The sequence below is a fragment of the Crinia signifera genome, chromosome 3, assembly GCF_055691185.1.
Source record: "Crinia signifera chromosome 3, ASM5569118v1, whole genome shotgun sequence".
In the NCBI taxonomy this organism is placed as follows: domain Eukaryota; kingdom Metazoa; phylum Chordata; class Amphibia; order Anura; family Myobatrachidae; genus Crinia; species Crinia signifera.
In genome coordinates this window covers 277,232,887-277,249,082 of record NC_139219.1, presented here as the reverse complement: position 1 = coordinate 277,249,082, position 16,196 = coordinate 277,232,887, and the positions used below count along the sequence as shown (strand labels likewise).

Here is a 16,196-nt window from a genome sequence, read left to right as displayed (position 1 = left end):
GTACCAACGCGTTTCGCCAGAAGCCTGGCTTTCTCAAGGTGTCCAAGGTGTGCACTTTGGACACAGAGGAGCACACTACTGCTGGTTGAACCAGGGATTATTTACTTTTGCTGGATTTTAAGTTTAATCTCCAAGCATCAAACAATTATTCATCTATTGGAGACTAAGGGGGGTATTCAATGTCAGGGGCACGGCTGTCGAGCTAGCGCGACAGCCGTGCCCCTGTCCCGTTCTCGGTTAGCTCGCCTGGAGCTCGGCAGTCGGGATTCAATGTCCCGGCCGCCGAGCGGCGAGAAGGGGGCGTGGCCGCGTGTTGATGATGGAAATAGACGAGCTCCGGCCGGGAGCTCGCCTATTTCCGGCTTTTCTCGGCAGAACGAGCCCGACAGCTTGTGCTGTCGGGCTCGTTCTGCGCAAAACCCCTGTTCAATGCTGTCGGGGAAGACAGCATTGAATAGGGCCCCGCAGCCATCTCCCCCGTCAGGAGATAGCTGCGGGAGCTCGAAAGACATTGCACACCCCTCTAAATTGGAATCCCATTTCTTATTTGAGTCTTGATCTTTACATATGTAGAAATGTACCATCTATATTAATGCCTGTGTAATATTAGAACTCAGAGTACAGTATATTGATATTTACCCTGAAAAAAGGGAGAAGTAGCCATCAGTAGAGGACCTAAAACACCTTATACTAAAGGGAATAGAAGCTGAATATAATATATGAAGTATCCATCAAGTAAATAATCTAAAACACCTTATACTGAAGTGAGATTATAATATAATAAAAAACAAAGTCATCTACTCCGGAAACAATAAAAATTCTATAAAGATTGATAAAGATTTATGTAAAGCACCCCTGATGAAGTCTCATAGTGAGACAAAATGCGACAGGCTTTTGTTTACATCCACTACAGTATATAAGAAAATCCTCTGACAAGGAACTACAGTGAAATTTTGTTTTAAAGTGTATTTTTTAAATAAATGTTTTACAATTGAAAAAGTTTGTCTATGGATGTCTTAGAATAAGGAAAGACAAAAAGAAATATTCGGGAGCTATATAACACTATTGTGGTGATATATATATATATAAAATCTCTCATGTTATCTGCCGAGGGTTTCCATTAGAGGGGCTGTCAGAGATGGAGTTAAATCTAGCGTACATTGCTATGATATATAGCATGCCTGGCCAACCTGTGGCTCTCCTGCTGTTGTGAAACTACATATCCCATCATGCCTTGTCATAGATTCAGCATTCCCTTATAGCAAAACTGTGGCGAGGCCTGCTGGGACTTGTAGTTTCACAACAGCTGGATAGCCACAGGTTGAGCAGTCCTGATATATAGTCACTCACATTCACATGGAATGCAACCACTCTGTAGCATATGAGCCTGGTTTTCTACAAGTCATCATTATCAGTGTGCGTCTGCACCTGTTTATTACTTATCAATCCAAGTCAGCATGGGAGCCATTTGCATTATCACCCACACTGCACTATGCCTACATGAGAGTAGACGTCACACCCCAATTCTGCCGCTCTGGTCACAAGTATAGATACAATGGAATTTAGACTTGTGTGTGCCCTTTTTTGGTGCAGTGTAATTCACATTGGATAAGCGTCAGTCCTTATTTCCACAATCTCCGCCTAGTACTTTATTGAGTTTTGATAATCATCATAAGCTTTTATAAATTAGACCTGTGAGAATGTGACTAGATTTACCCACATTAATAGAGGAAGTGCTGAATTACTGTTGTGTTTCCCATTAGCAATCTAACACTACTAAATCAGAGCTGGCACACCATTTATCTGAGATAGAAGGGGAAGAGCTCCAGGACTCTTGTGTCTTCCACTGGCAATTTAGCAAGTCCCAGGCACATCTCTTGGCAGCAGGTAGCCGCTGTTTGGCACGCACACGCTGCTCTTTTCTGCATGATTTCAGACAATCTTGATCCTTGCTTTCGGTTGATACTCAGAAGAGCTCAATGTTTATTACACATCCTCAGTTTAACACTGTGTTGTGCAGTTCGGATTCCACTGCAGTCAGCCCCCTGCACTTTTCTCGATGGGTGCCCCAAGCAGCAAAAAAGTATCTTCATGCCAACAAGTAGGTCATTCCATGACCACATAGACTCAGCGTATTTAATAAATCCACCTTTTTACTATACAATTATAGTAAACAATCAGATCCACAGACAGCATACTGTATACACATTTATAGACAGTGATGGGTATTATGACCCGGGCAGCAGCTGCTACAGTGCCTGGCAGCCACAGTGTCCTGTTTGTTTTCGTCTTGTGCTGCTTAAGGGACAATTACCCTCTACCATAGTGTGCAGTTAGCAGGTGTCCACCCCTGGGAAAGTTAGGGGCATCTAGAAATATATGCTATTTGGCCCACAGGTTTTTGGTTATCACCCTTTCGGTGCAGCAGACATTCCTTAAATAATCCATTTTAATCCAACAGTGTAATTCATATAAACAATAGTGTCCAAACATATTGAAAATCTGACTTAAATCTGCAGTCTCTCCATGATGCGATTACACAGACTTTGGTAACCTATGACATGATGGCTGTCAAAGCATGCTTCCAAGGTTAAGATCAACAGATATGGAATGCAGAGTTGTGTACTGTACGCATCAGGGCCGGATTATAATGGAGGCACAAGGGGTCAGTGCCCCTGGGCCCCCCTCTAGCTAGGGGCCCCCTGTGGTTGGCATGTATTTTTATTTTTTTTAGCTAAAGGTTTTATGCATGGGAGTGGGGTAGTGCTGCAGCTTCAGCTATCTGCCAATGTGACAATGATTAATGGTGCTGAGCATTGGGAGCCAAGGCACACTGACTGCACAAGTGTGCAGTGCATTACTGGGAGTTGACTAAGTCCCATGACACTTTGCACCAGAGGGCAGAGGCTGAAACGTTTGTGCTGAGCTCTGATTGGTGGAGCTCATTACATGCTTCTCAGGCCCATGAAGAACAGCAGCAGCCTAGTCATGGGAGGGTTTTTAATCATAGGCAGGACTGGGACTTTGAGGTCTCCTACAGAGTAAGGTGCAGAGGGACAAACACAGGCTTTTCAGAGAGAGAGTAGAACTGTCGGCACTCTACAGATACAGATAATGATGCCCTGCAGTTAACCATTGACCAAGTTTATACTGCCTTTACTCTGTGTTTTGACAGTGTAATATTCTCCCATGCAGTTTGCAGCCAGTAATGACAAGTGCAAGGGGGCCTCCCTGTCTAAAGTGCCCCGGGCCCCCCGAAGGCTTAATCTGGCACTGGTACGCATGGCCCATCTTGCCAACAGGACCGGTATTCAATTGGGCAACATTGAGCATCTTTGGCTTCATCGTAGACCATAATGGAGTCCATTAGTTTTATCAAGTGATAACCATAGACACCCAGGCCGACATCAATCATCCGCCAAATGGAATTATAGGCGTATTTTTAAATAATGAATTTGATTGGCCATTGGCATAACTATAGTGGGTGCAAGGGGTGCCTTTGGGGCAAAGAGGCTTAGGGGGGCCTGGACCCATTTTGTAAAATTGCATATCAAGTTCCCAGATATGTGGTGTAGTGTGTGGCGTATTGTAGTGGATGTTATAATGGTAAGGGGCACATTAACATGGCATCATTTGAACTGGAGAGAATTATATAATGTGACAAAATATGAACTGGGGACACTAGGGGTAAATTTACTTAGATGGGATGTTGCCCATATCAACCATTAAAATTTTGCTTTTTATTTACTTAGCACATTCTAGAAGATGATATATAAAATCTGATTGTTGCTATGGGCAACATCCCATCTTCAATAGAACTTCCCTCTTAGTAAATTTACCTCTGTATGTCCCAATGTTAATTGGGAATACTGTGTGGCATAATGTGTACTTGCAGACCTACAACGTGACATCATGTAAACTAGGGAACTGCAATTGTTAATACAATAAACTTGGGTAGTAGTATGGTTCAGAAAATGAACTAGGACACTATTATGGGCAGGGGGGTAGCAAGGGTGGAGCCGGCAGAGCACGAGCTCCGGACACCGGAAGATCAGAGGGCGCTGGAGCCGTGCCTGCACCGCCAGCTCGGCTGCTCCCCTGCCTGCTACACCGCCCGCTCCCGACTTCCAGCTGCGCAGGGTGATTGAGGTCCAGCAGCCAATCAGAAGCAGCATTGGTGGCTGCTGGATTGCGAGTGCCTATTGGCTAGCAGTCCAGCAGGAGACTTGAATTGACAATAGCAACGGGGAGCTGGGCACAGCGGGAGCACTGGCAATGACTAATTTCAGTCTCCCTTGGCAACGTGCAATTTCAGTCCCCCTTGGCATCGAGCATGAAGTTCCTAACAATGAGCATGAAGTTGCTAGCAATGAGCATGTAGGTAAGTGGCACTTATGTGTCAAATGTCTAATGGGCATTACGGTTTGTTATATAGTATGTAATGGGCATTACGGTTTGTTATATAGTACATAGTATGCAAAGGGCATCATGTGTGGCCTTATGTGTATTGGCATTAGGGCATGTGGCTTACTGTGTAATGGGTATTACAAAGTTCGCTAAAATGTGCAATGGGCATTACGGTCTGCCATAATGTTAGGCTATGCCCCCTTTTCACTGTGCAAGAGCCCCGCCTACTACAAATGGGGGGGGAGGGACATGCCCTTGCTCCGACCACCGTGGCACCTAGCTACACCATTGATTTTGGGGCATTAAATAAAAAATAACTGCTGCAGAGAGGTGTCTTTCAAGAGGCATTCGGACAGGAGACCCCTCAATATGTTGCTACAAGGCCCACAAAGTTCTGGTTACACTCCTGTTATTATAAAATGTTGCACTAATTTGGGGTTTATATATATATATATATATATATATATATATATATATATATATATATATATATATATATGTACAGTGATGTCCTATATAGCTGGTGGTGTGGCCTTGTGTGGACAGCCTCACCAAACTAAATTTGGGAAATCAGGCTACTTTCAAACAGGGTAAACCATCCTGCCCTACTGCAAGGAAGTAGTGGTTTCATATAATATTTTGAAACAGGATATGGATCCATATCAAAGTACTGTATATTATACATACTTGCCTACTTTGATGGTCTCCTCTCTTAGCATTAAGCCCCACCCCATTAAGCCCTGCCCCCATTCTGGTAAAAGCCACAGTTTGTGGCTCATAGGGGAGGGAGGTTGTACTAATTTTAGCCCCGTTACCTTCCAAAAGAGCTGCAAATGCTGGAGGAGGTGCGGGGGCTTATGCAGCGGTCCCCGCTAAATACAGGAGTCCTGCCCACCCTTCCAGGAGGCCCGGGAGGGTGACCCGATTTTTGGGACCCTCCCCACCATTCCAAAATGTACCATCAGCTTCCAACAGTGAAGACAGTCTTGGAGGGTATATATACAGTAGCAGACCAGATAGCTACAAATGAGTGTCATCACTGAGACATCAATGACATCTATAATTCTGTACAGTAGGTATACTTTAAGAAAGGAGTATGGGCCAGATGTACTAAGCCGTGAAAAAGTGATAAAGTGGGGAGTCATAAACTACCAACCAAATAGCTCCTGTCATTTTTCAAGCCTGTATTACCTCTTTTATACTGACAAGCCAGGTCACACCCGGGAATTTAGAACCCTTTTACACTTGCCTCCAGACCTGGTTACCCGGGGGGGGGTTTGCTGTCACCGAGGGCGGCTCCTGGGTCGGCACTGGGAGATGCTCTCATCTTCCAGCGCCAGCTTTTCCATTGCAGCGAATGGGTCCCATCGACCTGGGTTACCCGTTCACACGGGATGCAGTTAAAATCCCGGCGGTCGGGATCCCGGCATTCAGAATCCCGACGTCGGAATCCCGACCGCCGAAATCCCGACACATTCTCCCTCCGTGGGTGTCCACGACATCCCTGGAGGGAGAATAAATTAGTGTGCCGAGCGTAGCGAGGCACCGGGCCCGCTGCGTGGCGAGCGCAGCGAGCCCACAAGGGGGGGCGATCCATGTCCCCCCCTTGTTGGGACTTTGGCTGTCGGGATTCCGGCGTCGGGATTCTGAACGCCGGGATCCCGACCGCCGGGATTCAGTACTGAATCCGTTCACACTGCAGAGCGAGCTGAATTGAACTTGTGTTAAGCCTGCTTGCTACCCAGGTTGAAATTCCAGGTCTCAGGACCCAGTACATTTCAAATAGGTGCGTTTACAGTTTTACACCGCCAGCAAAACCTGATTATTTAGGCTGGTGTTAAAGGGGTATAACATGGCTATTAAGAGCTGACTGGCTGGTATTTAGTCATACCTCTTAACTGTCCCAATTACAGGGGGACAGTCCCGCTAATTGGACACTGTCGTGCTGTCATACCCGCGAGCATTGTGGGGTGGAGAGAACAGTTCTATATATAGTGATCACCTCTGCTCTGCAAAGCAGCTGATGATCACTGAATAGATATGGTATCTAGCAATGTAAGGAGGGGAGCTAGGGGATGGCCAGCTGCTCACGGAGCACTGGGCACACCCCCAGAATGGCAAAAAACAGGGGTTGGGGTGTGATGCTCCATTTACTCACCTGAGACCACACCCCTCTTGCTTCCCCCACTGTAAATGTTGGGAGGTATGCTTTGTCACTTTTCAAGGCTTAATACAGCTGGTACATAGTGAGGCTCTCACCGTGATGCCCTTCAGCTGTTGTGCAACTACACATCTCAGCAAGCCCTGCCACAGTTTTTCTATTATGGAATACCACAACTATGGCAGAGCACAGGGGCGGGCTGGGGAGGGGGGCAGGGTGCCATGTGCTCCCGGGCTGCTTTATCCAATAGTGCTGTGGGCCGGTGGAGGCACATCTTTAGGCTGGCTATAGCTCCGATCACATAGTTTAGCCGGGAGCCTGCAGCATCAGGAGCTGCCAGTAGCATCAGTTAGGGCAGCGGGGAGATTTAAAGATGGCCGCCGGAGGCTGAGCACATGAGCAGTAGTCCCTTTTCCCATGGGCCTTTGTGCCCAGTAGCTGCTGCTTTACTCCTGTCTCTATCCTAAAAGACGTGCAATATGAGGCAATACTGCAGTGGAGGGGTGGAAGGAACTAACATCTTCTCCTCATCTCACAGCCCTGCCCTTTGACTCCGGCTCCTCAGTCCCACTTTTTGGGCTTTCTGCTTTTACCAAGTAAGTCCAGTGCGTGGATGCACTGTTACAGCACAGACTAACTTTGATAGTTATAGGCAGCTGTCCTTGCAGTTATCTATCCCCAGTGTCTCTTACACCCCCATTTGTCACAATGTGGCTGCCACCCCTCCTCATAGCCCCTGTCCTACAAGTGTCCCTGCACAACCTGGCAGATGCCACCCCTCCTCCTAGCCCCTGTCCTTTTAGCGTCTCAACCCCATGTGCCTTCCAGTCCTTCCTTGTGGCAGTTGCTCCTCCACTTAGTCCCTGCCCTTTGAGTGTCTCCCTCCCCCTAATGTGTCTCCCTGCACAACCTGTAGCTGCCACCCCTCCTCATTATCACTGTTTTTCTGTGACTCTCACCCCTATGTGTCTCCCTGCTCTCCCCTGTAGCTGCCACCCCTCCTCATTATCCCTGTTTTTCTGTAGCCCTCACACCCCATGTTTCTTACCACACTGCCTGGCAGATGTTACCCCACCTCATGGTCCCAGTCTCCGCTCCTCATTGCCCTCCTTCTTCCTCTATTTTTTCCTGTGAAGAAGGGGTAGTGTATTTTTTTTTCTATTGGTGCAAATGTGTTTCTTTTATTGTTAAACTTATGTGCATTATTTTTAATCCCTGTGGGGGCCAATGTGTTTTTCCCCCCCATTGAGACTAATGCGGTGCAGTGTAAAGTGAATACGGAGCAATACCGTGTGGTGTAATGTGAATAAGGAGCAATACGGGGATGTAATGTGAATTAGAGACATTATTGTGTGATATAATGTGAAGTTGTATTAGTGTGTGGCGTAATTTGATTTGCAAACTGTTGTACGGCCAAACACCTTTTTTGCCCGCACATCTTTGGAGCGCACTATCCCTGTTTTAAATTTGGAGGGTGAGGGCATCAATGCTCTAGCTGGCAAAGAGCATCAAAATGTGGATTGCTTCAGTTGAGGGGTAAGGGGTGATGCTGGTTGCCCCAGTGATCTATTCTCCTGGAAATGGGGTGTTGGGTTACCGTCAGAACCAAGGCCTGTGATAGGGGGCACCAGCCAAACTCTTGCCAAGGGCATCAGTTTGGTTAGGGCTGGCTCTGCGGGCCGCCTTAAATACTAAAAATGGCCCTGGTGGTCCAGTGTATTGCCCTGATGCAGCCGCGGCTGCACTCAGAGTCTCCGGCTGTCTGCGGTGGTCATGTGATTCATCAACCTCCCTATGTGTCCTGCAGGGCTACGGAAGCTCTGCAGTTCCAAAATGAGCTACAAAGCGAACTGATATGGCCGTTCTGCCGCACATAGGCACCATATCATAGTCAGAGAACCTTGCTTGTGTGTGGCTGTTGTGCTCCATAACAAGCCTTATAGGGGGTCCGCCTCTGCAGCATAACTTATTAATAACATGGCCCCCCTGCTGCTAGGGCCAGTTGACATCCAGAACCACCCCCTTTTTAGGCTACATTAAATAAATACTCCCCCAAGATTTCTATTAATATATATTTTATAAACGAAAACCCTCCATTTAACAATGCGCTTGTGGGCCAGTGCTCTGGACTTGCCCCTCAGGCTAAAAGTTGCCAGCCAGCCCCTGGCAGAGCATGCTGGAGGGCCTCGTGTTGAGTACCCCAGGAGTACACTACTAACCAGGCTTCTCTCACCTGTCCAGAAAGGAATGTTATTTTGATGCTACCTGAAAGCTGATACACTGTACTGTTACTTTCCCCAGAATAGGATTCAGTCAGATTAGCTTTCCATACAGGAACAGATCTCTATAATTGTTGCCCTTTTGTAAAACAATGCTGTTCAGAGTGTATAATTAGCCACAAGCAGAAACTACACATGCCTGCACTGCACGTGGTACAATTACCCCATGTAGCTGTAGCCGCGCTCACCTCACTCCTTCAATATAAAAACAAGACAACTGCAATGAAGATTTATGAGCTTCTTCATTTAACATTCCCTATAGGGCTACGGAAAACGCCAGACTGCGTGAAATACGGTATTACAATTTTAGCAGCCAGCGGGGACTGATCTATATTTATATCTCTCTCGCTCACATGCATGTTTGCAGCAAACAGGTTTTGTTTACACACAGGCAAACATACGTACAAGCAGTCCAGGCATAAGGACTAAACATTTGCTACGCTAGTGGCTGAGGCGTGCAAGATTACAGGCAAACACCTACACAAATATACCATACTTTTATGTGCGCCTTCATATAGGCAACATACAGTACTGTAACGCATTGCCAGCTGCAATAAAGTGCATGCCCATACAAGATGGGAACGTGTTTGGTCAGAGGACGGGTTAGATAAAGATGGAATTTGGGGTTGCTCAAAAAAGTCTTCAGTGAAAAAAAAAAAAAAAGACAGTTTAGGAAATATGGGCTAATTTGCGTAACAAGCCATTTATAGCTATGGAATATTATGTGTCACAGAGCATGTAGGTGTATTACATATACTTGCAGCACGCAATGCAGAAATGTGTACAATCAAATAAAATGACACCCACCAAGACTTAAATCTGCAATTTGGTTATATAAAAATGACACACACTTTTGTCCACAGGCTCATACAGTACCTATAGTTACACTACCCACATTGCTTTATACAACGGACATTAATAGGTCTTAAAGTGATCATGTCATTTCAAAGTAACATACAGTAATCCTCTGATAAACACACACACACACACACACACACACACACACACACACACACACACACAAGAACATATAGAATCACAGTACTGTGAGACACACATGAACTGAATGCAGGAATGCAGAGACAGAGGAGAGAAGCACGGCTGTATAGGGGAATATAAAATAATGGACAGCAATGATAATGACAGTAGGACATGCAGACACACACACACACCTACTCATGCTGTCACACACTCTCGTGGCTGTCAGCAATGTGTACGCTTTCTATATTTAGCTGTCAGCATTAGTATGTTCTAATCCCAACCCTGTCTCTCTCACCCTTCGATGGGGTCTTCCTCGCATGGGCTTGGAGGGTCACAAGCAAGTGTTTCCCCCTCCGTGGACACTGCCTGAGGCTCCATGCTGCACTCTCTCAGACAGTCAGAAGTGTGCTGAGAGTGCAGGGATACTGCCTGCCAGCCAAGAGACTGCACTCCGGGTGGTTACCAGGGAAACGGGAAGGAAAAGACTCTATGGATGGGGGGTCTCACTCTTGCACTAAGTGGAGAATAAGGGAAAGAAATAAAAGGAAAAAGGAACGATGGAGAGAGGAATAGTGGACAAAATAAAGTGGGAAAGATGTGCGGGGTGAGGGGAGAAGCAAGAGATGAATAGAGAATGGCAAAAAAAAAAAAAGAGAGGAGGAGAAAAGAGAGGGAGCGAGTTGAATTAAAGGAGGAGGGAGTACAACAGAATAGGTGTTTAGAGGGAAGACAAAAATAGATTGCAAAACAATGTTAAAGAAGAGAGGGTTATATTTACAGGGAAGGTGTCTGACTTCGGTTTCAATTTAAAAGATAGGACCTGTGACCTGCTAACCTATTTATTGCAGCCACAGGGACTGAGATCAGGCTATAAATTGGGAAGAGAAACAGGTGGCTGCAGATGAGGAGGAGGGAGGCTGATTGGGAACTGCTTAATGTGTCAGAGACAGAAATCCGGGAAGAGTCAGCTGCAGAAGTTGCTGTACTCAAAGAGTGGGAGTCATTAAGGACCGGTTCCCATCTGTTCTGTGTGGTGGCACACATCCCGTACAGATGTAAGACACCAGAGAGGGGTCGTACTTCTGCAAGCACTGTAGGAATCATTCGATGGTCGTCGCATGATATCCTCCCCACACGCACACTCCGAATGGATGTTTATGTTAAACATCCATTTGCACGCGTGCGGGGCAATGCGGTATGCAAGTGGGGCAGGGAAATTCGCAGCTTTGCAAGTCAACCAGAATAAGACCCTTAATTCATCCACCAGCGAGGAAATATGTCACTATGGGGGTTATTCTAGTCCATTCTTTCTGACAAAATCCTTCTTAAGGTGCGTACACACGGGGGCGATTTAGTGCAAAATCGCGGGAAATATGGTCGCTGAGCGACCATATTGCCCGCAATGGGAGTGTGCACCGGCGATATATCGCCGGGTGCGCGCTCCCGTTTTTGCCCCTGTGGTGATCGCTGGTCGCAGGAACATGCTCCTGCGACCAGCTGATTACCACTGCCGGGCTCCCCCCGGCGGTTTCTTTTTCATCAGCGACCATCTCTGGTCGCTGATGAACAGGAGAAACTGAGCAATATATCTCCCCCGTGTGTACACAGCATTAGATGGACAAAACCATGTGCACTGCGGGTGGGGCAGATGTAACTTGTGCAGAGAGAATTAGATTTGGGTGGGGTTTTTCTTCAAAGTGAGATCTATTTTGAAGTGTAAAATCATGCAGTCAGTATTTTCCCTGCACAGAAACAAAATAACTCACCCAAATCTAATTCTCTCTGCACATGTTACATCTGCCCCCCTGCAGTGCACATGGTTTTGTCCATCTAAGAAGGATTTTGTCAGAAAGAATGAACTAGAATAAACCCCTATGTGCTACAGCTATAGGATACATGTGCTATGGGGTACATTTCAGTATTTTGGAATTATTTGACATTTTGTATATGTTTTTTTTTTTCTCTAGTTTTGAATACAGGAATACCAGTCCGTTCCTTTTAAGTTCTGCCTTTAAATAAAAATCCACATTTGAAACATTTGCACCGGTAGCCTACATTGTAGTAGAACATTTTGGAAGATAAAAGCTAGCCTTTGGGTGGCTCTTGGCCCCTTCGCTGTAGTACACATCAGCTTCTTTTGCAGCCTATTTCTCAAATAAATTCTGTCCTTACAATATGCAATGTGGAAACAGCGGTTTCAGTATGATTAAAACAAAATTAAATATCGCAGCTATTTAGAGAAGATAACACAATTTTAGAGATCTCCTGTGTCCAGTCAAATGCAGCAATCATCCATATAGTTCTCTACAGGAAAAGGGATATGTGGTTATTTAATATGTTTTGCAGATACAACAGGTTTTTCTTTACAGAACTCTCTCCATTAGCTAACACTGTCTTTTGTGCCTGATTCTGGTTGGCTCTGAAGATCGTAGATTACCAAACATCAGAGAGGTCGCTCCGCCAAATACCACCCCCCCCTCCCCCGCCATTTCACCTCACAACCATGCAAGGGAATATGTAATGAAGAAGCGTCCCCTCGTATGCTGCTACTGCAGGAGAAATCATTCGATGTCACCGACCGTCTTATGATGTCCCCTGCCTTCGCAAATAAATGTCAGTCGGAACCGACTTTTATTTGTGTGTGTCTGTCTGTAGATGGGGTGGGGGCGGCTGACGTCCTGTGACATCAGCCGTCCCTCTCCGGCAGGCACCGGCCCATCTGCATACCGATGGGAGCACCCAGCGTTTTCATCAGCATTTTCAAATGTGTTCCCATAGGCATTCCCCATCAAGCCGACAACCGCCCCCCTTCACCCCTGCGAACGGCCTGGTGAGTATGTCATTCTACGTGTGATCCAGAATCGGCTCCTTAGTTCACTGGCTGGATTTTCCAACTGCTTTATAATGTGTGCAGCGGCAAAGTGGGCTCAGAAGAAGCCCATGGGCAGGATGCTCTAAACCAGAAATGCGGTAAAAAACCCCATTAACTGGGTTTTTACTGCATTTCTGTATGTTCTAACCAAATGCTGATGGGCTCCCACCCCCCCTCCCAACACCCTTCGCTCGCAAGGATGGGTGCATGCAGCGAACAGTTTGTTCTTGTGCAAACAACAAACATCGGCCCCGTGCGAACTAACGCGGCCCTGCGACTGGACCAGAATAAGGTCCACAGTGCAAAGTGCCTGAAAATAAAATTTGGTTATGAAGGGTTGCCGACCCTCCCGGAATTTCAGGGAGTCTCCCGAAAATCGGGGCTCCCTCACGGCCCCCCGGAAGGGTGGGCAACCCTCCCGGATTCAGGGGGGACCCCCACTGTCCCCCGGATCGCGGCATTAAAATGCCGCAATCCTCGGGTCTCAGAGGAGGGGGCGGAGCTAAAATGACACAATCACATCATTTTAGCCCCGCCCCCTCAACGGAGATCACTGAATTAGCTGGTTTAACAGCATGGGGGCGGGGCTTAGTGATGTGTGTCCCCCCCCCCTGAGCGGCTACTGAATCTCTCCTCTCCAGGCTTCTCCCGGAGAGGAGAATAAGAAAGTCGGCAACCCTGGTTATGCCTATAACTGAGGGTGCAAAAAAGTCTGCCCAGATTAGTACCGTTCATGTTCGCTGAATTTGTAGCACAGATTTGTCATACCTGTTTGCTGCTGAAGAATTGGTATCCACATTTAAATGAGTACTTCTTGGGTCCGTGTGTCCTTGGTGTACTGGAAATAAGAAGATATGTCCATTACTTATAGATTTCAAAACATTTTACCCAAGAACTGCACATTTCTCATCATCTATATATATATATATATATATATATGTCTAGTGTTCGTGAGTCATCGAAACACTGCCATCTGCTGGCAGAGGGTGAAACTACATCTCTTTCTCACACATGCACAAACACAGAAGGTAGCAGATTAGCTTTGAAAGCTTTAGCTTTTGGCAGGCTTACTAGTCTTATATATACATATGTCTAGTGTCCGTGTGTAACCGAAACACTGCCATCTGCTGGCAGCAAGTGAAATTACATCTCTTTCTCTTTCACATATACAGAAAAACAGAGGCAATCAGAAGGTAGCAGACTAGCTTTCGAAGCTTTTGCTTTGAGCAGGCTTAGCTAGTCTTTAATAAATTGACCTCACATCATACTAGTTTGTTACAAAGAAATTGTAGTATGGCACAATGTTGTAGAAGATATCTTCTTTCTCTAATGGGCCCTACACACATAGCGATGTGTGTAGGGCAACTTAGCTATGCTAGGTCGGGCTGTGCTGCGCCACTGTCGCTCAGCACACAGAGCTGACAGCCCACACACGGAGTGAGCTGCCAGTGGAGAACACTGCAAGATTGATGGGCACTGCCCATCAATCTCGGACAGCGATGCACAGGGATGCACATTGCTGTCACTATAGTCCGTACATACACACATCGATGTAGGGGCATTTTCTAAGCGACTTTACCAAACTAAGCAAAGTCGCTTAGAAAATGCCTTAATATCGGCACGTGCGTAGGCCCGATTAGAGTCAATAAAAAAATATTATTTAATTTTTTTTTTAAATAACCACAAACATCAGTCTGCTAGCGGCTACTGTATATTCCCTTTGAAGTCCTGAAAAGGGAAAGGTTCAGGTATGGAGTCCCTAGAATGATCATATATCTATAGGACTAATATTAATGACTAATCTCTGCCTAAAGAAAATAAATGGGGGTAGGTAATTTGCACCATTATTATAAGGTGCCAAATGTAATAGGGTGTGAAAATCAGAAAATTTTATATTTTGGGAGAGTTTTCACATTTATTAAAAAACGGCAATCATTTATGTGGCAAAATCAACTTTTTAGTATAAATGATTGCCGCTTTACAAAAATGGGAAAGCTCTCCCCAAATCTCTCACTTTCTGATTCTATATCATTTGGCCCAAGATGTCATTTTTAATCAGTATAAAGATTACTGCAAACGACAAACTAGCGAAGCAGTAGTGTCACTACGGGGGTGCGGACCACTACCAGGTGTCAATCTCCAACAGGTTACACAAAAATGTCGGCTGTATGGCCACACCCCTTCCCAATAGACCACACCCTTTTTTGCTGGCAAGGGAGGGATTTACAGATTTATTTTTAAATAAATAATAATGTATGAGTAAAATATAAATGCCGTCATTCCAATCCGAAAAATATTAAAATGAACAGTATTCCACTGGACTGAACAAATTCCAATAGGCTCTAAAACACATAAGAATCACATTAAAGTGATGATCAATGAAATCCAATGAAACTAAAGTATAAAAGATAAGATACAATAAAATCAAGTACCATATCATTAAAATGGGATATGGTCATTAGGTCAACAGGTCATTAGGTCAACACAAGCATTAGGTCGACATGGGCTAGGTCGACATGGGGTTTTTCACTGTTTTTTTGACCCAACATGTGCCGACAGGCGGTATTTCATGACCTATCCACAAGGGCATGGTAGGAGAATAAAATAGTGTAACAAGCGTAGCGTGGCGCCGAGCCTTAAGCATGCGAGGGGACGCGGTGCACTTTATGTCTGTGTCCATGTCCACTGTGTCGACATTAGGGTAAAAATCGGCATAACCCATTAAAAATACTGTATCATTCTCAGACAAGATTGTCAATAACAGTTTAACAGTTTGTCCACAATAACACTTTTTGGATGGATTTACATAGCGCTGCAAATATGCAAAGCCGCCTGCCCCCTGCTGATAGCGCCGGGCAGGGGGAAAGCCGCTCAGTGTGTATGCACTGAGCGGCTTTCCCCCCAGAGATGACAGCGGTCAACGCTGTCCATACACTCTGGGCATAATCCCCCAGTGTGTGTGGACCTTTATACTGTATAAGAATAAGAACTGTGAGACCTGTAGACACATGTGAATAAGGAGTACTTCAGTGTGGATCAATTCAGTGTGCATACAGATATACATAGGGTTACCACCCATCCGGGATTATTCCGGACAGTCTGGTAATTAAGAACACAAAAGGTGGAAGTAACCAGCGCTGTTGGGGGTTATTGCTTGTAGGCCCAGGAAAGCAGGTGAAAGCATTTATTTGAAAAGGATATTCAAAGATACCTTTTGATGCATTCGTGTAAGAATTTTTAAGTAAGTGTCTGGTTTTATATATGATGTCCCATGTGAGGTGCCTTACGTGAGGTTTTAAAGAAATTGCTACATGTACTCGGGAAAGAATTAAGAAGTAAGTGTGGTTCCAATTACGCTTGGGTTAATTAGACCACCTGCTTTCCTGGGACTACAAGCAATAACCCCCAACAGCGCTGGTTACTTCCACCTTTTGTGTTCTTAATATGTCTTTTTTCCAGAGTGTGGATGGTCTCTGGGGAAGATACCAGCTGCAAC

At 45.7% G+C, this 16,196-nt stretch overlaps 1 protein-coding gene across 2 annotated transcripts in view; it reads right to left on the bottom strand.

Moving 5' to 3' along the window:
• NGEF (neuronal guanine nucleotide exchange factor) overlaps nt 1–16,196 on the bottom strand; it is a 133,635-nt gene that overhangs the window by 61,795 nt on the left and 55,644 nt on the right. Inside the window, exon 3 of one of the 2 annotated variants that reach the window (XM_083178135.1) lies at nt 13,469–13,538. In XM_083178135.1, the coding sequence (XP_083034261.1) occupies nt 13,469–13,538 (70 nt within the window). Of the gene's footprint in view, nt 1–10,123; nt 10,480–13,468; nt 13,539–16,196 lie in introns of those variants that run through there. The other variant, XM_083178136.1, reaches the window with a different exon arrangement.